Source organism: Micromonas pusilla (assembly GCF_000151265.4).
Source record: "Micromonas pusilla CCMP1545 genomic scaffold MICPUCscaffold_7, whole genome shotgun sequence".
NCBI classification, from domain to species: Eukaryota; Viridiplantae; Chlorophyta; class Mamiellophyceae; order Mamiellales; family Mamiellaceae; genus Micromonas; species Micromonas pusilla.
In genome coordinates this window covers 823,673-843,260 of record NW_003315888.1, presented here as the reverse complement: position 1 = coordinate 843,260, position 19,588 = coordinate 823,673, and the positions used below count along the sequence as shown (strand labels likewise).

Sequence of the window (19,588 nt, the reverse complement as noted above, 5' to 3'; positions counted from 1 at the left end):
AATCTACTAGTTAAAAGTCTACTAACAACGCATTTTTGCGACGAGCGAGCAGAACAGAAGAAAAACGTCTCCGTCAGACGTCGTCAGTCTCTCCCTCGCAGCGCGTTCGCCTCTCGCAGCGACGCCCCGTGCCTCCGCGCGCCCTGCCTCACCCTCGCGTCCACGTCGATCTCGCCGTCCCTCGTCTCGTCCGCGCGCGTCAGCCCGCGCGCGGACGCCGAGTCCTTCGCCGCGCGCAGCGCTCGCGTCGCGTCGATCGTCGTCGCCGCCGTCGCCGCGTCCCTCGCGCCGACGGCGCTCAGCGAGGGGTCCGCGAGCGTCCTCGCGAGCGCCCTCAGGCGTTCGACGGACGCGTCGTCGTCCTCCGACGCCGCCGTCGCAGAAGACCCCGAGGGCGCGAGCACGGCGGCGGCGGCGGCGGCGGCGGCGGCGCGGCCGTCGTCGCCGACCGCCAGTCGCCCGAGTCGGTCCGCCGCCGCCGCGACGTCGCCGCCGTCGTCGTCGTCCGCCGCCGCCGCGTCTTCGTCGTCGTCGTCGTCCGCGTCGTCGCTGTCTTCCTCCCCGAACGTCGCCTTCGCTTCCCGCCGCTCGCGCGCGCTCACGACGACGTCGTCCAGCTCCCGCAGCGACGGCAACGTCGCGACGAGCGCCGCGCGGGTCGACGCGTCGTCGCGCGCCGCGTTTCGACACCTGGGTGAACGGTGGGTCAGTCGCCGGTCAGTCGCCGGTCAAACGAACGACGTCATCGAAAGGAACGCGCGGGTGAATGAAGAGTGATAGCGCGACGACGGGGGAGACGTCAAGTCCTTAAGGATCGACGTCCACCACGCGAACGGGATCGTATGGGAACCAGTGTATGAAGATGAAGCGCACCCCGCCGTCTTCAAAAACCGCGTCGACGCCGGCGTGGCGAGCAGCACCGCCTCCGACGCGTCCAAGCGCGCGTTGTTCGACACGTCCAAGAACATGAGGCGCCGCAGAGTGCGGAGCCCGTCGAGGTCAATCAGGTCGTTCCCTTCCAGGGTCAAGAAACGCAGGACCGGCGTGCGTGTATCGTCGATCCCGCGCGTTGTTGTCAGCCGGTTCCGCTGCAAGTGCAGCGACGCGACGAGCGCGAACGACGGCGCCGCGCGAAGCGGCAGCGCGCGACTCGGCCCGACGCCGTCGTCGGCTTCGTCCAGCAGCGACGCGATGCGCGCGCGGTCGAGGTGGACGTGCGTCAGCGCGTCGACCGCGGCGGCGACGTCATCGTCGTCCGCGTCGTCGAGGAACGCCGGTGGGAGGCATCGCGACGCGACGAGCGCGCGCGTGAGGCGCGCGTCCGGGGCGTCCGCCTCCTCCGATCGGACGACCGCCTCGGCGTCTGCTGATCGGAGGGACGCCGCGGCCGCGTCGTCGTCCATCGAGGAATCGAGGAGGATTAGTCTCGCGTCTTCGTCCTCGTCCGCGTCCTCGGACGGGCCCGCGGCGGCCATGACAGCGCGCGCGCCGCGCGCGGGGCGCGTGTGGGTGCCTCAGATTCGGCACCGTCGCGTTCGTTGACTCGCATCACTCGTCGTTGAACGACTCGAGCGACGGGGGCGATCGATCATCGATTCGAGATCCCCCGTCCGCCGCAGTCGCCAAGGCGCGCGCCGCACCGCACGCCGAGATGAAGCCCGGTTTCTTCCCCGACACGCCCGCGGCGGCGGCGATGAAAGCCGAGCTCGCGAAGAAGAAGGCGGCGAAGCTCGCCGAGGAGCGCGCGGCGAAAGGCGCGGACGCGTCGGCGGCGCCCGGCGCTGAGCCGCGCGAGAACGAGCCCGACGAGCCGTGCGCCCCGTGCCCGGGGGACCCGATGAGTAAGAACCCCACCGCGGGGATGGCCCCTCCCGCCGCGTCCTACGGCCGCCTGCCCCCCGAGGAGGTGCCCCCGCCCGAAGAGATGCCGTCCGTCTGCCTCGTCATCGGCATGGCCGGGTGCGGGAAGACGTCGCTCATGCAGCGCGTGAATGCCTACCTGCATTCGCGCGAGGCGCCGCCGTACGTCATCAATCTAGACCCCGCGGTGACTAACCTCCCGTACGACGCCAACGTGGACATCCGCGACACGGTGAACTACAAGGCGGTGATGAAAGAGTATAACCTCGGGCCGAACGGCGCGATCTTGACCGCGGCGAACCTGTTCGCGACGCGGTTCGACCAGGTCGTGAACCTGTGCGAGCGGAGGGCGAAAGAGATCGATCATATTTTCGTGGACACGCCCGGGCAGATCGAGATCTTCACGTGGAGGTGCGCCGCGACCGCGACGAGGTCTTTCTCTCGATCTTTCTCGAGGTCTTTCTCGGCGCCCGACCTCTCCGTCGCCCTCGTCCACTCAAACGTCCACGTCATAAAAAAACTAACCAATCGCATCACTCAAAACGCAGCGCGAGCGGCGCCATCGTCTCCGAGACGTTTGCGTCGGCGTTCCCCACGTGCATCCTCTACGTGATGGACACCGTGCGGTCGCAGGACCCGCAGTGCTTCATGTCCAACATGTTACAGGCGGTCAGCATCCTGTACAAATTCAGGCTGCCGATGGTGCTGGTGTTCAACAAGATCGACGTCGTGCGGCACGAGACGCAGGCGGAGTGGATGACGGATTTCGAAAAGTTTCACGCGGTGCTCGACGAGAACCCGACCTTCGCGTCAGATCTCTCGCGGTCCATGTCGCTCGTGCTCGACGAGTTCTACAAACACCTGCGCGTCGCGGGCGTGAGCGCGATGACCGGGGAGGGCATGGAGGGTCTGTTCGAGCAGATCGAGCGGTCGCGGAAGGAGTACCTCGCGGAGTACCTCCCCGAGCTGAACGCGAAGAAGGAGGAGAACAGGGTCAGGGAGGAGACGCGACGCGCGGAGGCGTTGGAGAAGTTGCGGCGAGACGCGGAGGACGGCGGAGGCGGCGGCGGGGGGGGGCGAGGGGAGACGGTGGTGATGGACATGAAGAGGGACGTGAAGAGGGAGGGGAGCGGGGGTGAGGAGGGCGAGGAGGGCGGAGAAGAGGACGACGAAGACGCGTGACGGACGGACGGATGGATGGATGGACGGATGACGCGGCGCGACACCGAATGTTAGTTTTCGTCATGATGACTGGATGAAGTCGTATCGGAAATAATCGTAATCGCGTCGCGACACGCCGCCGCGCGCGTCGACGATGGCCACGGCGTCGGCGGCGGTCCACGGCGTCGCGCCTCGCGCGCGCGCGCGATGGCGGCGCGACGCCTCGCGCGATCCTGTCGCGGGGCATCATCGCGCGTCCATCGCGCGCGCGTCGCCCCCCACGACGCCGTCGAGCGCGAGCATGAGCAGACCGATGAATAAAGGCGAGATTATCGTCGTCGGCCTCGGCCCCGGGAATCCGGCGCAGATCACCCTCGAGGCGTGGTCCGCGCTCACGGCGGACGGCGCGCTCGTGCACGTCAGGACCGCGAAGCACCCGACGCTGAGCGGACTCCCAGCGCACGTCGCGCTGCGGACGTTCGCCCACGTGTACGAGCGCACGAAGAAGCTTGAGGACGTGTATCCCACCATCGTGAAGGAGCTCATCGATCGCGCCGTGGAGCGCGCGTCGGAGGTGGACGAGGAGGCCGCGGACGCCGCGGACGCTTCGTCGTCGTCGTCGTCGTCGTCGTCGTCGCGGGCGATCGTGTACGCCGTCCCCGGGGACCCGTGCGTCGCGGAGAACAGCGTGAACATCCTCCGCGCGGCCGCGCCCGCGCGCGGCGTGTCCGTGAGACTGATCCCGGGGGTGTCCTTCCTCGAGCCGACGCTCGCGGCGGTTCAAGCCGACCTGCTCCCGTCGCTCGCGGTCGTCGACGCGATCGACGCCGCCGTGAGCGGATACGCGATAGGCATCAGCGGCGACGCGCCGGTGTTGCTGTGCCAGCTGTACAGTAACGCTCTCGCGTCGGACGTTAAGCTCACGTTGATGAACCAATACCCGGAGGAGACGCCCGTGACGTTGGTCCACGCCGCCGGATGCGACGACGAGATCGTGGAGACGCTCCAGCTGTGCGATTTGGACCGGAGCGAACACATCGACATCCTGACGAGCGCGTACATCCCCGCGATCGGCGGCGTTAATGGCGTTAATGGCGCCGGGATGGAGTCGCTGCTAGACGTCATCGTGAAGAAGAGGACGGGCGGCGGCGGCGGCGGCGTCGGCGTCGACGGGGGCTGGCTCGCGGATTCCGCCGCGGCGGACGGCGCGGACGCCGGCGACGATCCGGATCTGGAGGATCCGGACGACGTCTCTTCGTCTTCCGGGTCGTTCGACGAAGCCTTCGACTCGTTCGACTTCGACGAGTGCATCGACTTGGAGTGCGTGTGGAGCGTCCCGGACCACGCCGAGGACGTCGCCGTGGACGCGTTGCGATCCGCGGCGATGAACGCGGTCGCCGCCGCCGCATCAGACGCGCCCGCCGAAGTTCGCGTCGACGCGCTCGGGAAGCTGCTCGCGCAGGTGGGGTTGCACGTCGCGCTCGCGGTGGAGGTTGGCGAGTTCGCGATGCGGGACGTCGTCGCGGCGGCGATCGAGAGCGTGCGGCGCGAGGGGACGGGGGGGGACGACGGCGAGGCGCGCGGTTCGTGAGAATTATATAATCTGTCCATCTCATACGAAGGTACGAAGGTACACCTTATTACATCGTCGTCGTCTCCTCGTTCTATTCCTGTCGTTATGATCCCTCCCCTATGATACCACGGTTCGCAGCCCCTTAATTAATGATTAACATCTCCTCACGCGGCCTCGATCTCGAACGACGGCACGTCTTCGAACGTCGGCATCGGCGGCAGCTTCCACTTCTCCGCGTCCCACTCCTCCTCGACGATTTCCTCCTCGCAAACTTCGTCGAGCCGCCTCCCGAACGACCCGAACCACTCGATCTGCTCGTCGAGGAGCGCCGTGACGTGCTTTTGATTCTCGGCGAGGCGGTCGAACGCCGCGAGGACTTTCCCGCCGCCTTCGCCTTCGCCTCCGCCTCCGCCCTCGCCCTCTCCCGCCTCGTTCGCGCCATTCGCGGACGCCAAAGCGTCTCTCAACGCCGTCGCGATTTCCTCAGCCTTGGCGGTTGAGAAGATCTTCGACGCGCGCGCGGTCGCGGCGGCGAGCTCCTCCTCGGTGAGCCCCTTCGCCCCGGGCGCGGGCTCGAGACGCGCGAACGCCTCCTTCGGCCCGAACGCGCCCGCGCGGACGTCGTAGTCGTTCGACGCGAGAATCGTGGACGAGAAGGCGACGTCGATTCGCGCGCCGGAGGCGACGGTTCTCGTCGCGATCGCGATCGCCCGCAAGTTCCGCTGGTCGTAGTTGAAGTGCCGCGTCGCCGCGTCCAGCGCCGCGCGCACGGCGTCGACGACGGCGCGCTTCTTCGCTACTACTTCCTCGTCGTCCGCGGGGGGACCCGCAGTGAGCGCGCGCCTCGCCGCGCGCCAGTCGCCGCGGAACCGCGCCAGGTCCGCGGCGCGGCGTTTGGACGTCTTTGAAACGTCAGACAAAAACGCGCGCGCGTACTTGAGCACTTCGGCGTCGTCGCCGTCGCGCACGGCCGCGGCGACGCACAACGCCGTCGGGGACGTCTCCGCGTCGAAGTCTTCTTCGCTGAGCGGCGCGCGCGTCTCGTCCGGGTCGCCCACGGACTCGAAGTTTCCGCACGACATCGCGTCGTCGTCGGCGTCGGCGTCGGCAGCGGCGGCGTCGCGATCGCGCGTCGCCGTCGCGGCGACAGCCTCGACGGCGGAGACGGCGGGCGCCGCGGGCATCGCCGCCGCGGGCATCGCCGCCGTCGCATTCGCCGCCGCGATCTGTCGCTCCGTGTCCCTCGTCACTTCCCGCAGCTCCTTCTTCTGCCTCTCCAGCTCGACCCTCAACGCCGCCACCTCCGCGCGGTCGGTCGCCACCTCCGCGTCGATCATCTCGGCGCGCTCCTCCTCGACGCGCTTCGACTTCTGGGCGGACCCCGGGGACGTCGTCGTCGTCGTCGTCGTCGTCGTAGCCTTCGCCTTCGCCTTCGCATCCGCCGCATCCGCCGCCGCGACGTTCGCCTTCGCCGTCTCCGCGGCGCTCGCCGCGAGCTTCGCCTCGGCGTCGTCGCGCGCCGTTTTCGCCCTCCGGAGCTTCTCCTCCGCCTCGGCGAGCTTCTTCTCCGCGTCCGCCGCCCTCTTCTTCGCCTCCTCCGTCGCGCGCTTCGCGGCGGCCGTCGACGCATCGCCCTCTCTCTTTATTCGCGCGATCGCAGACTCCACCTCCGCGCGCGCCGCGGCTTGGCGTCGCGCGCCGTCCCTCTTAATCTCCGACGTCTTTTCCTCGAGCTCCTTTTTTAGCTTTTCCCTCGCCGCGGCGTCCTCGCGTTCGAGCCTCTTCCGCGCGGCGTCGCGCTCGTCCTCCCTCCGCTTCTTGTACCCCGCCTCCTCGGCGTCCATCTCCTTCTCCCACCGCTCGCGCTCCGCGGTGAGCTTCGCGCGGTACGCGTCCCTGGCGTCGACGTCGTCGTCGTCCTCGTCGGGGCGCCACACGTCCGCGGCGGTCATCTTCGACGTGCCGAGCGACGCGACGTCGAGCGGCGGGGAAGAGGGTCTTCCGATTCGCGCCGCCGCGCCACCGAGGGCGGAAGAGGAGGAGGAGGACGCGCCCAGCGGCGCCTTCCCCGCGGTGCTCGGCCTCGCGAGCGCGCCGGGGAGCGCGCCGAGCACGGGGAGAAGACCCGCGCCCGCGGCGGACGATTTGGACGACGATTTGGACGGCGACCCCGGAAGCGAGCCGCCGAGCGGCCCGGGGCGGCCGGCGGACGTCGTCGGGCGGTCGCCGCTTACGCCGGCGATGCCGCCCATCGGCGCGAGCGACGCGAGCTGGAGCTTCGGCTTGTTGAGCCCGCCGCCGAGGGAGCCCAAGGCCCCGGGCCCCGACGCCGCGCCCGCGGACGCCGGTCGACTCGCGACGGCGGCGTTCGTCGGCGTCGGCTCCGGCGCGGTCCTCACCGGCGCGGCCGGCCGCGCGGACTGCGGCCGCGCGCGCTCCTCGCGCCTTTTCGCCGCGTTCGCCTTCTCCGTGGCGTACAGCTTCTTGTAGTACTCGTCGCACGGGTGATCCCACACGCTCTCGCCGGATTGAAAGTTGAAGTAATAGATGTCCCCGGTCGGGGACTTGCACGGCTTCCAGTGCTCCGGCAGCGGCGCTTTCAGGCCCTCCTTCGCGATCCACATCAGGTCGCTCTCCGCGTCGAGGTCCATGCCGAGCCATTTCGCGTAGTCGATGATCTCTGCGAAGCGCGGCGAAGCGTCGGAGACGGGGAGGTGTCGCGGTCAGGTGGAGGGGAAAGAGAAGCGCGTCTCGCGAGGGGACGACGGGCGGACGGGGGGCGTCCATCGGACGGACGCGCGGTCGACGCGACGCGGGGACCGCGCGTCTTCGTCGAGCGTCGCGATCGCCCGCGCGCACCTTCTTCGGACGGCTCGTAGTTCTCGTCGATCTCCTCCTCGAGGATGACGCTCTCGGGGTCCATCCGCGCGGCCATCGCGGGGCAGCCGGACCGGGGGGGTTCTTTTATTTTCTTCCGGAAGAAACCGAACGCTCCGAGACGAGATCCGAGAGCCGACGCGCGCGCGGGCGGGTCGCGACGACGTCGACGTTCACGACGCGACCGCGCGCGGGTATCGTATCGCGCCGCGGCGACGTCGACGCGCGCGAACGACGCGGACGAAAAGAAACGAACGCGCGCGGACGAGCGGTCGCGGACGCGCGCGATGGCACTGCGGCCGGGCGTGCCGACACGCGGGGGAACTTGCAAATGGCTTCCAGTCGCAGTCTGTCGAAAACGACAGGAGTTTAGGAGTCGCGCTCAACCGACACTACCGCGCTCTAGTCGCGTTACGACGTCGCCACATCGCTACCCCCACGCGTTCTTTCGCCCGTTGGGGTTCATCATCTCGTCCAGCTCGAACCCACCGGCGCCGCCGACCGCGGTCAAGCTGATCGTCGTCCCCCTGCCCTTGCGGCCCTTCTTCTTTCCCCCTCCGGGTCCGGGGGGGTGTCCGTTCGCCGTCGCCGTCGCCGTCGCCGTCGCCGTCGCGGCGGCGGCGCCCCCGGCCGACAACCCTCCGCTCCCGCCGCCGCCGCCGCCAGCGCTGGCGATCTTCGGCGAATCGCACACGTCGCACCGCGCGTTCGAGGCTGGGTTCCGGAACGTGCACGACGCGCAATCCCACTCGCTCGCGCCTCCGCCTCCGCCGCCGCCGCCGCCGCCGCCGCCGAACAATAACGCCGCCGCCCGGTCCACGGACGCGCCGCCTCCGCCGCCGCCGCCGCCACCGCTTCCGCCGCCTCCGACGCTCCTATTCCTCGCCCTCTCCGCCGCCGCGACCGCCCTCTGCAGCGCGCTCCGCTTCTCATCGTCAGGCATCAGCGCCGCGAGCTCATCCACGCACGCCGCGTCCAACCCCATCGCGACCACCTTCGCCAAGTACGTCGCCGCCGTCGCGGAGCCGTCTCTGTACGCCGAGCTGTGCCTCGCGAACGTTTGGAACGCGGCGTCGTCGCCGCCGAGGAGCTCGCGGACGCGCGCCACGAGCGCGTCGCTCCTCGCCGCGAGCGACGCGAGTCGCGCCGCTTCCTCGGCCTCGCTCGCGGCGGCGACGCGGAGCGCCTTTTTACTCGGCGGTTTGTCCCGCGGACGCGCCGCCGCCGCCGCCGCACCCGGCGGCGGTTGTCCCCGTCCCCGCGACCACTGCCCGCCGCCGCCGCGCCCCCCGCCCCGCCCCCCGCCGCCGAGCGACGGAAAGTTCTCCACCGCGAGGGCCGCCGCCGGCGCGGCGGCGGCGGCGGCAGCGCTCGACGACGCCGCGGGTCGACCGATAGACGCGGACGCCGCGGCGAACGAAGCGCCGTCGCGCGTCCGAGCCGCCGCCAACGCGTCCGTCGCCGCGGACGGCATCGGCGCCGGCTGCCTTCGTCCCAGCGGCGCGTCGCTCCTAAAACCGCCGCCTCCCAAGGAAGGGAAATCCTCCGGCCCGCCGACGCTGCCGCCGCGCGAGTGCGCATTCGCGCCGAACGCGGGGGAGGACGACCGGCTCCCGCCGCGACTCCCGCCGCCTGCGTGGGTGAAGCGATCGGTCAGTCGAAGGTCTTACCGGTCAAACGTTGAAAGGGAAGCGCGGGTGAAGAGTGACGACGGGAAAAGTCCTTAAGGATCGGCGTGCACCACGCGAACGGGGTCGTATGGGAAGCAGTCTCACCTCGACCAGCCCACCCGCCGCGCATCATCCCGCCGCCTATTCCGCCGCCTCCTCCTCCCCCTCCGGGGCCCAGACCGGGGAACTCCTCGATGCTGTTCGTCCGCGGCATCGAGGAGGAGCTTCCACCATTAGAGGTCGACTCGCGGGACCCGCCATGAAGAGTGGAAGCGCGCAGCGCCGCCTCGATCTGCGCCGCCTCCGCCGCGGACGCCGTCGGCAGCGCCGCCGCCGCCCTCGCCCTCGCCGCTCGCCTCGCGCGTTCGATCTCGCTCGATCGGGGCACGCCGCCGCCGCCGCCGCCGCCGCTCGCGCCGACCGTGAACCCGAGGTCGTTGAGCCGCAGCGCTTCCTTTCGCTCCGCTTTCGTCATGGCGTGCCCGTGCTCCACGCCCTCGTGGTTTTTGAGCTCGTTGGCCGACACGAAGACGATAAACTTTTTCGCGAGGCAGTCCGGGTGCAGACACGCGTGGTGCTCTTTCCTGTGATGCCGCTCGAGCTCGTCGTAGTCTCGGTAGTACACGTACGCGTCCGGCCGCGCTCTTCGACACAGGTGGCACGTCTCGTGCGCGCTCTGCATGTGATGGAAGATCTGCCCCTCGTCGTAGAAAAACTTTTTGCAAAACTTGCACGACGGGTGTCCCGTGAACCCGTCGCGACCGAACGCGTTGTCCTTGTCCGCGACGCCGCCGTACTTGTGCTTGTCCAGCTGCTGCTTCGTGTACAGGAGCTGCTGGCTCACGAACACCTTGCGGCCTTCCAGGCACACCTCGCAGTGGTGCAGACCGTGCGCCTCGCGCAGGTGCGCCCTGAGCGCCTTCAGCGATCCGTGCTCCGCGCTCGCGTCGCCGCACGCGCGACAGCGCAGCCCCCGGAGCTCGCGGATCTTCGCGCACGTCGCGCGGTCGTCGAAGAACATCCCGAGCACCGCGTCCCTCTCGAGCTCGCCGTCGTCCGCGCGGCGTCGCAGACCGTCGAATCGCTCCGCGGGGATCGTCTCGGTGTAGTCCCCCATCGCGCGCGTGACGAACACGACGTCGCTCTCGCGCTGGCAGATCACGCACCGCTTGTCCTCCATCACGAGACGCAGGCGCGCGACGCACTCGACGCACGCGTCGCGGTGGCCGCACGGGCCGTACGCGACGAACGTCAGCGGCTCCGCGCATACCACGCAGCAGTCCTCCATCGAATTTGGCGCGCGCGGGCGGGCGCCGCCGCGGAAGCGCGACGCGCGGGGACGAACTGTTGGATGAAGCGCGCGGCTGCCGGCGGTGCCGGCATTTTTTCCCGACCGCCGCGCGCAACTCCCGACTACTCCGTACAGATTTTCGTATGGGCATTTAATATGCCCAACTCCCGGCTACTCGGTGGTCGGGTAAATGAGTTAATTCGGGCTTTCGGGGGTCTTTTCGGTGTGCTTTCGGGGTGCTGTCGGGATACGGCGAAATTTGAGGGTTTATTCACGGTGTGGACACGCAGGTTCAAACGAAAGCCCCGGCGGTTTCAAAATTAACCGACGACGCCGTTCAAGTGACGACCGCGACCCGACGTCTTCGGTGAAACTGTCCGCGCGGAACGAGAGGCGCTCGTGAGCCGTTTGTCGCTTGCGTCACGAAGAACGAACGAATCCTTCCTTCGGAACGCGGCGATTCCGCGCGGGTCACACCGCGACGCGCGAACCCGGGGCGATACCGCGAGGGCGTCGATCGCCGCGAGACGCGCGAACGGTCGAACTCCCGCGCGCTCGAGAGCGGTCGAGGGCGACGTCGCGCGAGGACGCGCGCGCATCTTGCGCGAATAAGATATTTGAGCCGAGAGGAGGATTAATCAGTAGTCTCGAATCGTCGTCGCCGCGATGTCGTTCGCCGGCGGCGCGGGCGCGTTCCCGTTCCCGCCGAACAACGGCGGCGGGAAAAACCTGGGGCGATCCCCGGGAAAGATCAAGCCCGGGGACCCGTCCTCGAACGGCCAGCGGGGATCGCGCGCGTCGCGCTCGCTGAGGTTCGAGACGGGCAACGCCTCGGGACAAGATCGCGTTCCGGGCGGCCGATACAAGCTCGACCCGGTGGAGTCCCTGCGGTCGTTCAGGGAGCCCGGCGCGTCCACCTCGAACCCGATGGCCGGGCAGAGGGCGTTCGACAAGCTCGGGATGAGCCTCAAGGGCGCGAGCGACGCGCCGGCGGGTGGGAGGACGCCCGCCGCGGAGATTTCGAAAGCGCCCGCGGCGAACTGGCCGTTCAAGGCGCCCGTCGCGTCGTCGGGGCCGCCGCCGCGAGCGGGGAACATCCAGAACAGCCCTGCGCCGCGGCTCGCGAACACGTTCTCGCAGTACAAGCCGGCGCCGAACGAGTACCGGCCGGTCGGGCGGTGGCCGTATAATTACGCGAGCGCGCTGCGCGCGGATGTCCCCGGGCCGACGCCGACGGCGAATGCGGCGGCGCGCGGCGGGTTCGACGCCGCCGCCGCGAGCAAGCTGAACCCGTTCACGATCCGCAACGGGCGAGCGCCGCCGACGGGCGGGGGCGGACCGGTCGCGGTGCGCGGTGGTAGCGCGCGCGCGAACGCGGGGCCGGTGAGCAACGCGCTGCAACAGCGGTTGTATAACCTGGCGACTGGGCGCGGCGGAAGTACAGCTGGCGCGACGGCGGCGCGGGGGACGGGTGGTGGCGCGCGGCAGCCGGGGGCGTCCGCGGCGCGGTTGCGCGCGGACGCGATGCGCGGCGCGAAGATGTCGGGGAACCAGAGGGCGGCGACGAACGCGGCCGCGGGAGGCGGCGGCGGCGGCGCCGCCGCGGGGCGGACGGCGGCGCCGAGCCGAGGGGGCGGGTCGATGAAAATAAAGGGGAAGGCGCCCTCGAGCGCGAGGCGTCCGTCCATCGTGGACGCGAAGAACTTGGAGTACTCCCCCGGGATCGCGCCCGTGGTGTTACTCGCCGCGGCGCCGGCGTTGTACTACGGCGCGAAGAGCCGTCAGCCGCTCGCGGTGCGCGCGAAGCCTGCGTCCAAGAAGAAGATGAAGAAACAAAAGGAAAAAGAAGCCGCCGCCGCCGCCGCCGCCGCCGCCGCGCCGGCGCGGCGGAAGAACCCGAAAGACCCGAAGGACGACGACGGCACCGCGGGGGTGATGTCCGCGGTCGGCGGTCTGTTCACCGTCCTCGGCGGCGCCGCGGCGTTGGAGTACTACCGCGGCGAGCAGCGCGCGGCGAGGGAACGCGCGCGGAGAGCGGCGGAGGCGGAAGCCATCTCCGACGATCAGTGCACGTCGCCGTTCCCGATCAAGCCGAAGAAAGGCGGCCCAGCAGCGCCGAAAGCGACTGGTGCGACCGCGGCGGCGCCAGAAGGACCCCCTCGGGACGCGAAGGGCATGATGTCGCCGACGACGGCGACGGTGGCGGAGATCAAAGGCGAGGTTGCGTCGCTCGAGATTCAAGAGCGGTCGTTGCAGTCCCCGGTCGAGACGACGGCGCGGCAGCGGGAGAAAGCGCGCGAGAAGGAGCTCGAACGGCGGTACAAGGAGAAGAAGAAGGAGTACAAGAAGGAGATGGACGACCCCGCGGAGGCCAAGGCGAAGGCGAGGGAGGACAAGGCGCGCATGGAGGAGGAGCTCGCCGCGGACGTGGAGCGTCGGCGAACGGAGGCGAGAGAGGCGCGGGAGAAGGTCAAGTTTGAGATCGCGGAGAAGGAGAAGCAGATCGCGAAGGCGCAGTCGGCGAAGGAAGCGCGGGGCGGCGGCGGTTTGGGCGGCGGCGCGGACGCGAAGCTCGACAAGTCGAAGTCGACGCGGTGACGCGGCGCTCGACCGACCACTCGCGGCATACAGTAGCACGCGCTGCGTACGCGACGAAGAGTTTTGCAATCGACGAACGACGCGCGCGAGCGAACCCTCACGAACAGACCGGCGCGCCGGCATCGCGCTCTTCGGCTCCTGTATCGTGCCAGCTCTCTATCGTACCGCTAGACTACTGTACCCCTATTCGGTCATCTGTTCGGCGCGGAAATTGTCGGAATATTGTCGGACGAGCCCTTCGGCGTGTCGGACGTAATCCCCGCCGGTCGGCAACGCCGCGGTCCAATACGACGCGCCTCCGTCGCCGCCCTTCTCGTTCACCACCCCGGGCTGGTCCTCCGCGGTCGCCGCTCGGCACGAATACCCGACCGTCGATCTCAATCTCGATCTTCCCCCCGTCGTCTTCGTCTCCGCGGTGGAGACAACAGAGACCAAGCGCACGTCGAACAGCATCGACCGGTCCGTCGGCTTGATCGTGAACGCGTTTCTCGTCAACACGTACTCCATCCACGCCGACGCCGCGGGCTCGGACGGCGTCGGCCCCTCCCCCGCGCGCGTCGACTGCGCGCCCAACTCCGTGGGGTACAGCGGCGCGCGGCCGTACTTCGTCAGCGTGGGCGAAGATGGACCGCCGGCTGTCGAATAGGCCGTCAGAGGGACGTACGGGTAGGACGCCGACGCCGTCGGCGGGACGAGGACGCGTCTGACGCCGCCGACGCGCATTCCCGCGACCGCGTCTCGGATCGCGGGGATGACCTCGCCGCCGAAACGCGTCGCGAGGTGGAACGTCAGTCGCTCGGGCGTGAACCCTAAGGCGCCCGGGGACGGCGGGAGCAAGGGGACGACGAGTCGGCCCTGGTGCACGGTCCACGCCCCCCACTCGATCGTCGCGACGAGCGCGTCGTCGTCCGTCGACGACGACGACGACGACGACGCGAGTCCTAGGACCACGTCGCCGTCGCCGACGCACAGGTCGCGCGTCTGCGCTCCCGACGGCAGGGTCACGAACCCGGGGTATCGCGGGAACGCGACGTCCGAGAACTCCGGCCCGGGGCGGCGGTCGGAGGACGCGAGGGCGACGGCCGACGGCTCCGACGCCGCGGTCGTCCCAACGAGAAGCGTCGTCGTCGTCGTCGTCGTCGCGAGCAGGACGTCGCGGCGGCGGACGCTCGGACGCCGCGGAGGAGGACGACGACGCGCCTCGTTCGCCGCCGCGGTCGACGCGGCCGCCGTCGACGCGCACCGCGCGACGAGCGACATCGCGCGCGTCCGTCTCCGCCGTCGCTTCATCGCGTCGGACTTCTCTTCTGTGACGAAGTTTCTGTCGTTCGAACGACGACCGCGATCATAAATTTAGGGCACGAGGCGCCGTCCGCTCCGCTCCGCCTCCCCCGTCGTATCGGTCGCCATGGGCATCTCCCTCGAGATGCCGCGGATGCTCAACGTCCTCCTCCTCGACGCGGACGGCAAGCGCGTGAGCACCAAGTACTACGACCCCAAGATGACCTCGCTAGAGAAGCAGCTCGCGTACGAGAAGATGGTCTTCAGCAAGACGCGAGCGAACAACGCGCGCGGAGACGCGGAGATGGCGCTGTTCGGCGAACACCTCGTGTGCTACAAGTTCGCGGCGGATCTGCACTTTTACGTCACCGCGTGCGACGAAGAGAACGAGCTCATCATCGCGATGGTTCTGAACGCGTTCTTCGACGCCGTGAGCCTGCTCCTCCGCGGCGTCGTGGAGAAGAGGACCGCGCTGGAGAACTTAGATCTCGTCATGCTCACGATCGACGAGCTCGTGGACGGCGGGATCATCATGGAGACGGACCCGAACGTGATCGCGAACCGCGTGTCCATGCGCGGCGCGGAGGGGGAGGGGGCGCCGCCGCTCGCGGAGCAGACGCTGTCGCAGGCGCTGAACATGGCGAAGGAGCAGATCACGCGCAACCTGCTGCGGTAGAGACGGGACGGGACAGGGGACGAGAGGAGATACCGCCTGTAGGAGAGCGAGAGTGGGAGACTTGCCCTAGCTTTTTTGTTATCGACCGCGCGGTGAGATCCGCCCCGCCGTCCACACTCGCGCGCGCGGTCTCCGCGCGCGACGCGTCGCCCACCCTCCTCCTCGTCGTCGTCGTCCGTCGGTCGCCATGGGGATCCTCGAGAAGATCAAGGACATCGAGCTCGAGATGTCTCGCACGCAGAAGAACAAGGCGACGGAGGGCCACCTCGGCATCTTAAAGTCCAAGCTCGCCAAGCTCCGCACGCAGCTCCTCGCGCCGTCCAAGACGAGCGGCTCGAACGAGGACAGCTTCGAGGTGTCCAAGTACGGCCACGGGCGCGTCGCGCTCATCGGGTTCCCGTCCGTGGGGAAGTCCACGCTGCTCACGGAACTCACGGGGACGGACAGCGAGGTGGCGGCGTACGAGTTCACGACGCTGACGTGCATCCCCGGCGTCATCCACTACAACGACGCGAAGATACAGCTGCTGGACCTCCCCGGGATCATCGAGGGCGCGAGCGAGGGGAAGGGTCGGGGGCGGCAAGTCATCGCCGTCGCGAAGAGCAGCGATTTGATCCTCATGGTGTTAGACGCGACGAAGAGCGAGGCGGCGAACAGCACGTACGCGCACAAGGAGATCCTCACGCGAGAGCTCGAGGCGGTGGGACTGCGGCTGAACCAGACGCCGCCGCGCGTCTACGTCAAACCGAAGCACAGCGGCGGCGTGCAGGTGAACAACGTCGTTTCGGGCGGACTCACGAAGATGTCCGAGAGCACGATACTGAAGATACTCGCGGAGTACAAGATCCATCACTGCGAGTTGCTGTTCCGCGAAGACGTCACCGTGGATCAGTTCATCGACGTCTTGGAGGGCAACCGCAAGTACGTCCGGTGTCTGTACGTGTACAACAAAGTCGACGCGCTGACGATCGAGGAGGTCGATTCCCTGAGCCGCCGCCCGGACAGCGTCTGCATCTCTTGCCACATGAAACTCGGGATGGACCACCTCCTTCGAAGGACGTGGAACGACATGGGCTTGGTCCGCGTCTACACGAAAAAGACGGGACAAAAACCCGACTTCGACGAGCCCGTCGTGCTCGCGGACCACCGCGGCGGGTGCACGGTGAAACACTTCTGCGATCAGATACACAACACGCTGTCGCGCGGATTGAAATACGCGCAGGTGTGGGGCGTGAGCGCGAAGCACATGGGGCAGCGCGTGGGGTTAAAGCACGCGCTGAGCGACGAGGACGTGGTGCAGGTGGTCAAGGACGACGGCGCGGTGGACAAGGAGGAGCTCAAGGGGCGGTTCAGGCGCGTTCTGATTCACACTAGTTCCCATACGACCGCGTTCGCGCGGCGAACGCCATTCCTTAAGGACTTTTGCCGGCGTCTCTCTCCGCCCACCCCACGGTTTCAATCCCGACACACCTCGATGCCTTTCAACTCCAACTGACGCCTTTGAACTCCACCCCGACGTCTCTTCGTATGGAACGACCCTCAGCACGACGAAGAAGAACGACCCGGCGCGGATCGCGGACCGCGTGAAGAAGGCGAAGCTGAAGACGTAGGTAGGCGGACGGCGCTCGGCTCGGCGGCGCGTCGTGGTGTTTTAGCGTGATGCGTAGATGTCTGTAATAGTATTCATTAGTTTTACCCTCTCACGGTTGAATTGGATCGTCCGTTTGATTTTTTCACCCCCAAAGCATGCAGCCCAGCTCTGGCGCCGCGTCCTTCAGAACCGCTCGCCGAACCGCACGAAGGCGGTGCCGTTCGCCTGGTTTCCGTCCGTCGCGTACTCCGCGCGCACCGGCCCGAGCTTGATGCCGGCGCCCATACTGCTCCCACTCCCCGCGCGGCGGTAATACTCCGTCGGGTTCCCCTTCACGTCCTTGGAAGACCCGAGGTCCGTGCACCGCTCCCAAAAGGCAAAGGCGTGCGTGTTCAGCACCGGCACGGGCACTCTAATCTCCGCGGCGTACTCCAAAAAGTTCCTCGACGCGCCGAGCTCGCCGACGTTGTACCCGCGACAGCTGTGCGGGCCGCCGAGGGTGAACGCGTCGTACGCGGCGCAGTTGCCGACGACGGCGCCGCCGCGCGCGTGCGCGACGAGCACCGGCGGCGGCCGCGACGTCTTCGCGCTCTCTTTTCCGAGCTGAATGAAACGCGTGCACCCCGCGGTGAATCGGTTGTAGATCGGGAACCCGGACCCGAGGCCGATCGACTGATCCACGTTGAAGATGTCGCGCGCGCCGACCGGGGTGCCGTTCACGAAGTGCGTCGTATCGCGCGTGAGGCCGCCTTGGAAGAACACGAGCCGGTCGGTGCCCGTGCCGCTGTGCGTCGTGGGGGGACCGTCGACGGAGAGCGCTCCGCCGGCGCCTTGCTTCGCGCCTTGGCCAACAACCGCGCCGCTCTCGTCTCTCGTGGTGACCTCCTCGACGACCACGGACGCGGTCGCCTTGCTCTGGCGCGTGAAGTTTTGCGTCACCGTCGCCTTGGCCCCGGCGCGGTCGACCCAGACGGCGGGCACCTCGTCCATGAGCGGCCCGCCCGTGAAGACGGGAGACAGCTTCCGCGAGTTGAACACGCACGTCTTGAACCCGGTCTTGTCCGGGTCGCCGTCCCCGAGGACGTACGGGTGGTGGTACTCGAGCTTGAATCCGAGGTCGTCCTGCGGCTGGAGGAAGTTCGCGGTGGACACGGAGCCGTACAGCTGTCGCCCCCACCCGTCGAGGTTGCGGTGCTCGAAAAACACCGACCCGCCGGGTTTGATCGACACGAGGTCCGGCTTCCCGCCCTCGCCCGGGGCGATGCTCCACTCGAGCTCGCTCTCCGCGGTCTTCACCGGCCTCTCGCGGAGCATGATGTCCACCTGGACCTTGCTCTGGTCTCTCTCGTCCGGCCTCGGGACCACCTGCACGTTGTCGAACAGCTGGAGGAGGAAAATGTCCCGCAACGCCGTCTTCGCGTCCTCGACGTTGTACAGCTTGCCAACCTGGAAGTTGTGCTCGCGCTGGATCACCCTCGGGTGCGTCCGTCCGCGGTTCACCGGCTGCATCTGGTCGTCCAGGAACACCGCCTTGACGCGCGTGATCTCGCCCTCGATGACGTGCGCGATGACGTCGCCGGTTTCCATCCCGTCAAAGTGCGAGATGGTGCCAAAGGTGAGCCCTGCGTGGGTGAAGCGATCGGTCAGTCGAACGTCTTACCGGTCAAACGTTGAAAGGGAAGCGCGGGTGAAGAGTGACGACGGGAAAAGTCCTTAAGGAACGGCGTGCACCACGCGAACGGGGTCGTATGGGGACCAGTCTCACCTTTGCTCGTGTAGTACCCCTCGATGATGTTCTTCATCGTCGCGAGGACGCGCACGGTGCACGACGACTGCTTGCGGACTTGCGTCAGGACCTCTTTTTCAATCTCCGGCGGAAGCGCGGTCGCGCCCTTGACCTTGAACGTTTGCACCCCCGGCCAGATCTTCTCGCGGAAGACGAATTCCACCGCGTAGCCATCCTTTCCCTTCGGCGTGACGTTAGCGTCCACGTTGGCGAAGAGGCCGGTGTTCAGGAGCGCCTCGAGGTCCGCGGAGAGGTCGTCCTTGCTGACTTCGTTCCCCTTGCGCGCGTTTAACCCGCCGAAGAGCTCCGCTTTCGTGGGGATGCCCGGTCCGGTCGGGAGGTTGGTCGCGAGCACGGACTCGACGATGAAGTTGCCGTCCTTGGCTCTTCGGCGGGGGACGTCGTCGTCGTCGTCGTCGTCGTCGTCGTCATCGTCGTCATCGTCGTCGTCGTCTTCGTCGTCGTCGTCGTCTTCGTCGTCATCGTCATCGTCGTCGTCGTCGTCGTCGTCGTCGTCCTCGTCCTCGTCCGCGCGCGCGGCGGGGACGCCCAAAAAGCGGTTGTTCTCTCCGCCTCCGCCGCCTCCGCCGCCGCCGTTCGCGTCCCCGCCTCCGCCGCCGCCGAACGCGAGCTGCAGCGCGTGCATGGGCTGGATCGTGAACGCCGTGGTGACGCCGATGATGCCACACGCGAGCGCTTTGAGCGGCTTCGTCGCTTTCGCGAGCGCGCCGCCCACCCCTCTCTTCGATCGATCGATCGAAGAAATCTCCGCGCGCGGTTGAAGTCGGGGCGATCCGCTCGCCACCGCCGTCGCCGCGACGCCGCCGCGCTTCGCGTCGATCTTCGAGGCGCTCAATCGCGCGACGGCGGAGGCCGCCTTCGTGCGCACGCCCGCGGCCATTCTCGCGGGCTGGGCGCGGCCCTGTAGGGGAGGGGAAGGACGAGCGGGAGCGAGGGAGACGGTCAGGCGCGGATACGATCGATGGATGGGCGGAGGAAACCCTAGGTCTGAGCGCGCGATGCGGTTAAAGCGTAATCGCCGGTGCCGGAAGACGGAGGCGCGCGACGCACCGTCGCGGCGGACGCGCTCGCGGTCATGGCGAAGCTCATCGTTTAGTCCTCGATACTCTCGCGCGTTCGATCGCGGTGGCGTCCGAGGCTCGCTGAGCTGTCTCGCGCGTCAGCTCCGTGCCGCGCGAACTGACGAGGCTGGAATGCTCATCC

General features: G+C 68.3%; 9 protein-coding genes across 9 annotated transcripts; 5 read left to right on the top strand and 4 right to left on the bottom strand.

The window, feature by feature from the left end:
- Positions 1-83: 83 nt before the first annotated feature.
- On the bottom strand, positions 84-1,475 carry MICPUCDRAFT_59613 (uncharacterized protein; the record flags this gene model as incomplete). The annotated part of the gene is made up of 2 exons (XM_003059810.1): positions 84-690; positions 739-1,475. 2 exons carry the CDS (start codon positions 1,473-1,475, stop codon positions 84-86), a joined length of 1,344 nt encoding a protein of 447 aa, XP_003059856.1.
- A 449-nt stretch (positions 1,476-1,924) lies between these two features.
- On the top strand, positions 1,925-3,042 carry MICPUCDRAFT_18635 (uncharacterized protein; the record flags this gene model as incomplete). Its single annotated transcript, XM_003060102.1, has 2 exons — positions 1,925-2,271; positions 2,409-3,042. 2 exons carry the CDS (start codon positions 1,925-1,927, stop codon positions 3,040-3,042), a joined length of 981 nt encoding a protein of 326 aa, XP_003060148.1.
- A 133-nt stretch (positions 3,043-3,175) lies between these two features.
- MICPUCDRAFT_59611 (uncharacterized protein) lies at positions 3,176-4,612 on the top strand (the record flags this gene model as incomplete). Its single annotated transcript, XM_003060101.1, has 1 exon — positions 3,176-4,612. One exon carries the CDS (start codon positions 3,176-3,178, stop codon positions 4,610-4,612), a length of 1,437 nt encoding a protein of 478 aa, XP_003060147.1.
- Positions 4,613-7,056: 2,444 nt separating this feature from the next.
- MICPUCDRAFT_18301 (uncharacterized protein) lies at positions 7,057-7,517 on the bottom strand (the record flags this gene model as incomplete). Its single annotated transcript, XM_003059809.1, has 2 exons — positions 7,057-7,274; positions 7,454-7,517. Coding segments are annotated over 2 exons (282 nt in total), but the record flags the coding sequence as incomplete, so codon positions are not given.
- A 384-nt stretch (positions 7,518-7,901) lies between these two features.
- MICPUCDRAFT_59609 (uncharacterized protein) lies at positions 7,902-10,429 on the bottom strand (the record flags this gene model as incomplete). The annotated part of the gene is made up of 2 exons (XM_003059808.1): positions 7,902-9,103; positions 9,142-10,429. The coding sequence occupies 2 exons, from the start codon at positions 10,427-10,429 to the stop codon at positions 7,902-7,904; spliced, it is 2,490 nt and encodes an 829-aa protein (XP_003059854.1).
- Positions 10,430-11,098: 669 nt separating this feature from the next.
- On the top strand, positions 11,099-13,030 carry MICPUCDRAFT_59608 (uncharacterized protein; the record flags this gene model as incomplete). Its single annotated transcript, XM_003060100.1, has 1 exon — positions 11,099-13,030. The coding sequence occupies one exon, from the start codon at positions 11,099-11,101 to the stop codon at positions 13,028-13,030; it is 1,932 nt and encodes a 643-aa protein (XP_003060146.1).
- Positions 13,031-13,155: 125 nt separating this feature from the next.
- Positions 13,156-14,987, top strand: MICPUCDRAFT_34336 (uncharacterized protein; the record flags this gene model as incomplete). Its single annotated transcript, XM_003060099.1, has 2 exons — positions 13,156-13,961; positions 14,371-14,987. The coding sequence occupies exon 2, from the start codon at positions 14,439-14,441 to the stop codon at positions 14,985-14,987; it is 549 nt and encodes a 182-aa protein (XP_003060145.1). The 5' UTR covers positions 13,156-13,961; positions 14,371-14,438.
- Positions 14,988-15,174: 187 nt separating this feature from the next.
- MICPUCDRAFT_18691 (uncharacterized protein) lies at positions 15,175-16,597 on the top strand (the record flags this gene model as incomplete). The annotated part of the gene is made up of 2 exons (XM_003060098.1): positions 15,175-16,344; positions 16,541-16,597. The coding sequence occupies 2 exons, from the start codon at positions 15,175-15,177 to the stop codon at positions 16,595-16,597; spliced, it is 1,227 nt and encodes a 408-aa protein (XP_003060144.1).
- Positions 16,598-16,761: 164 nt separating this feature from the next.
- On the bottom strand, positions 16,762-19,553 carry TOC75 (chloroplast envelope protein translocase family; the record flags this gene model as incomplete). Its single annotated transcript, XM_003059807.1, has 4 exons — positions 19,436-19,553; positions 18,912-19,286; positions 18,344-18,722; positions 16,762-18,200 (listed from the first exon to the last, which is right to left on the bottom strand). Exons 1-4 carry the CDS (start codon positions 19,472-19,474, stop codon positions 16,762-16,764), a joined length of 2,232 nt encoding a protein of 743 aa, XP_003059853.1. The 5' UTR covers positions 19,475-19,553.
- Between the last annotated feature and the right edge of the window lie 35 nt (positions 19,554-19,588).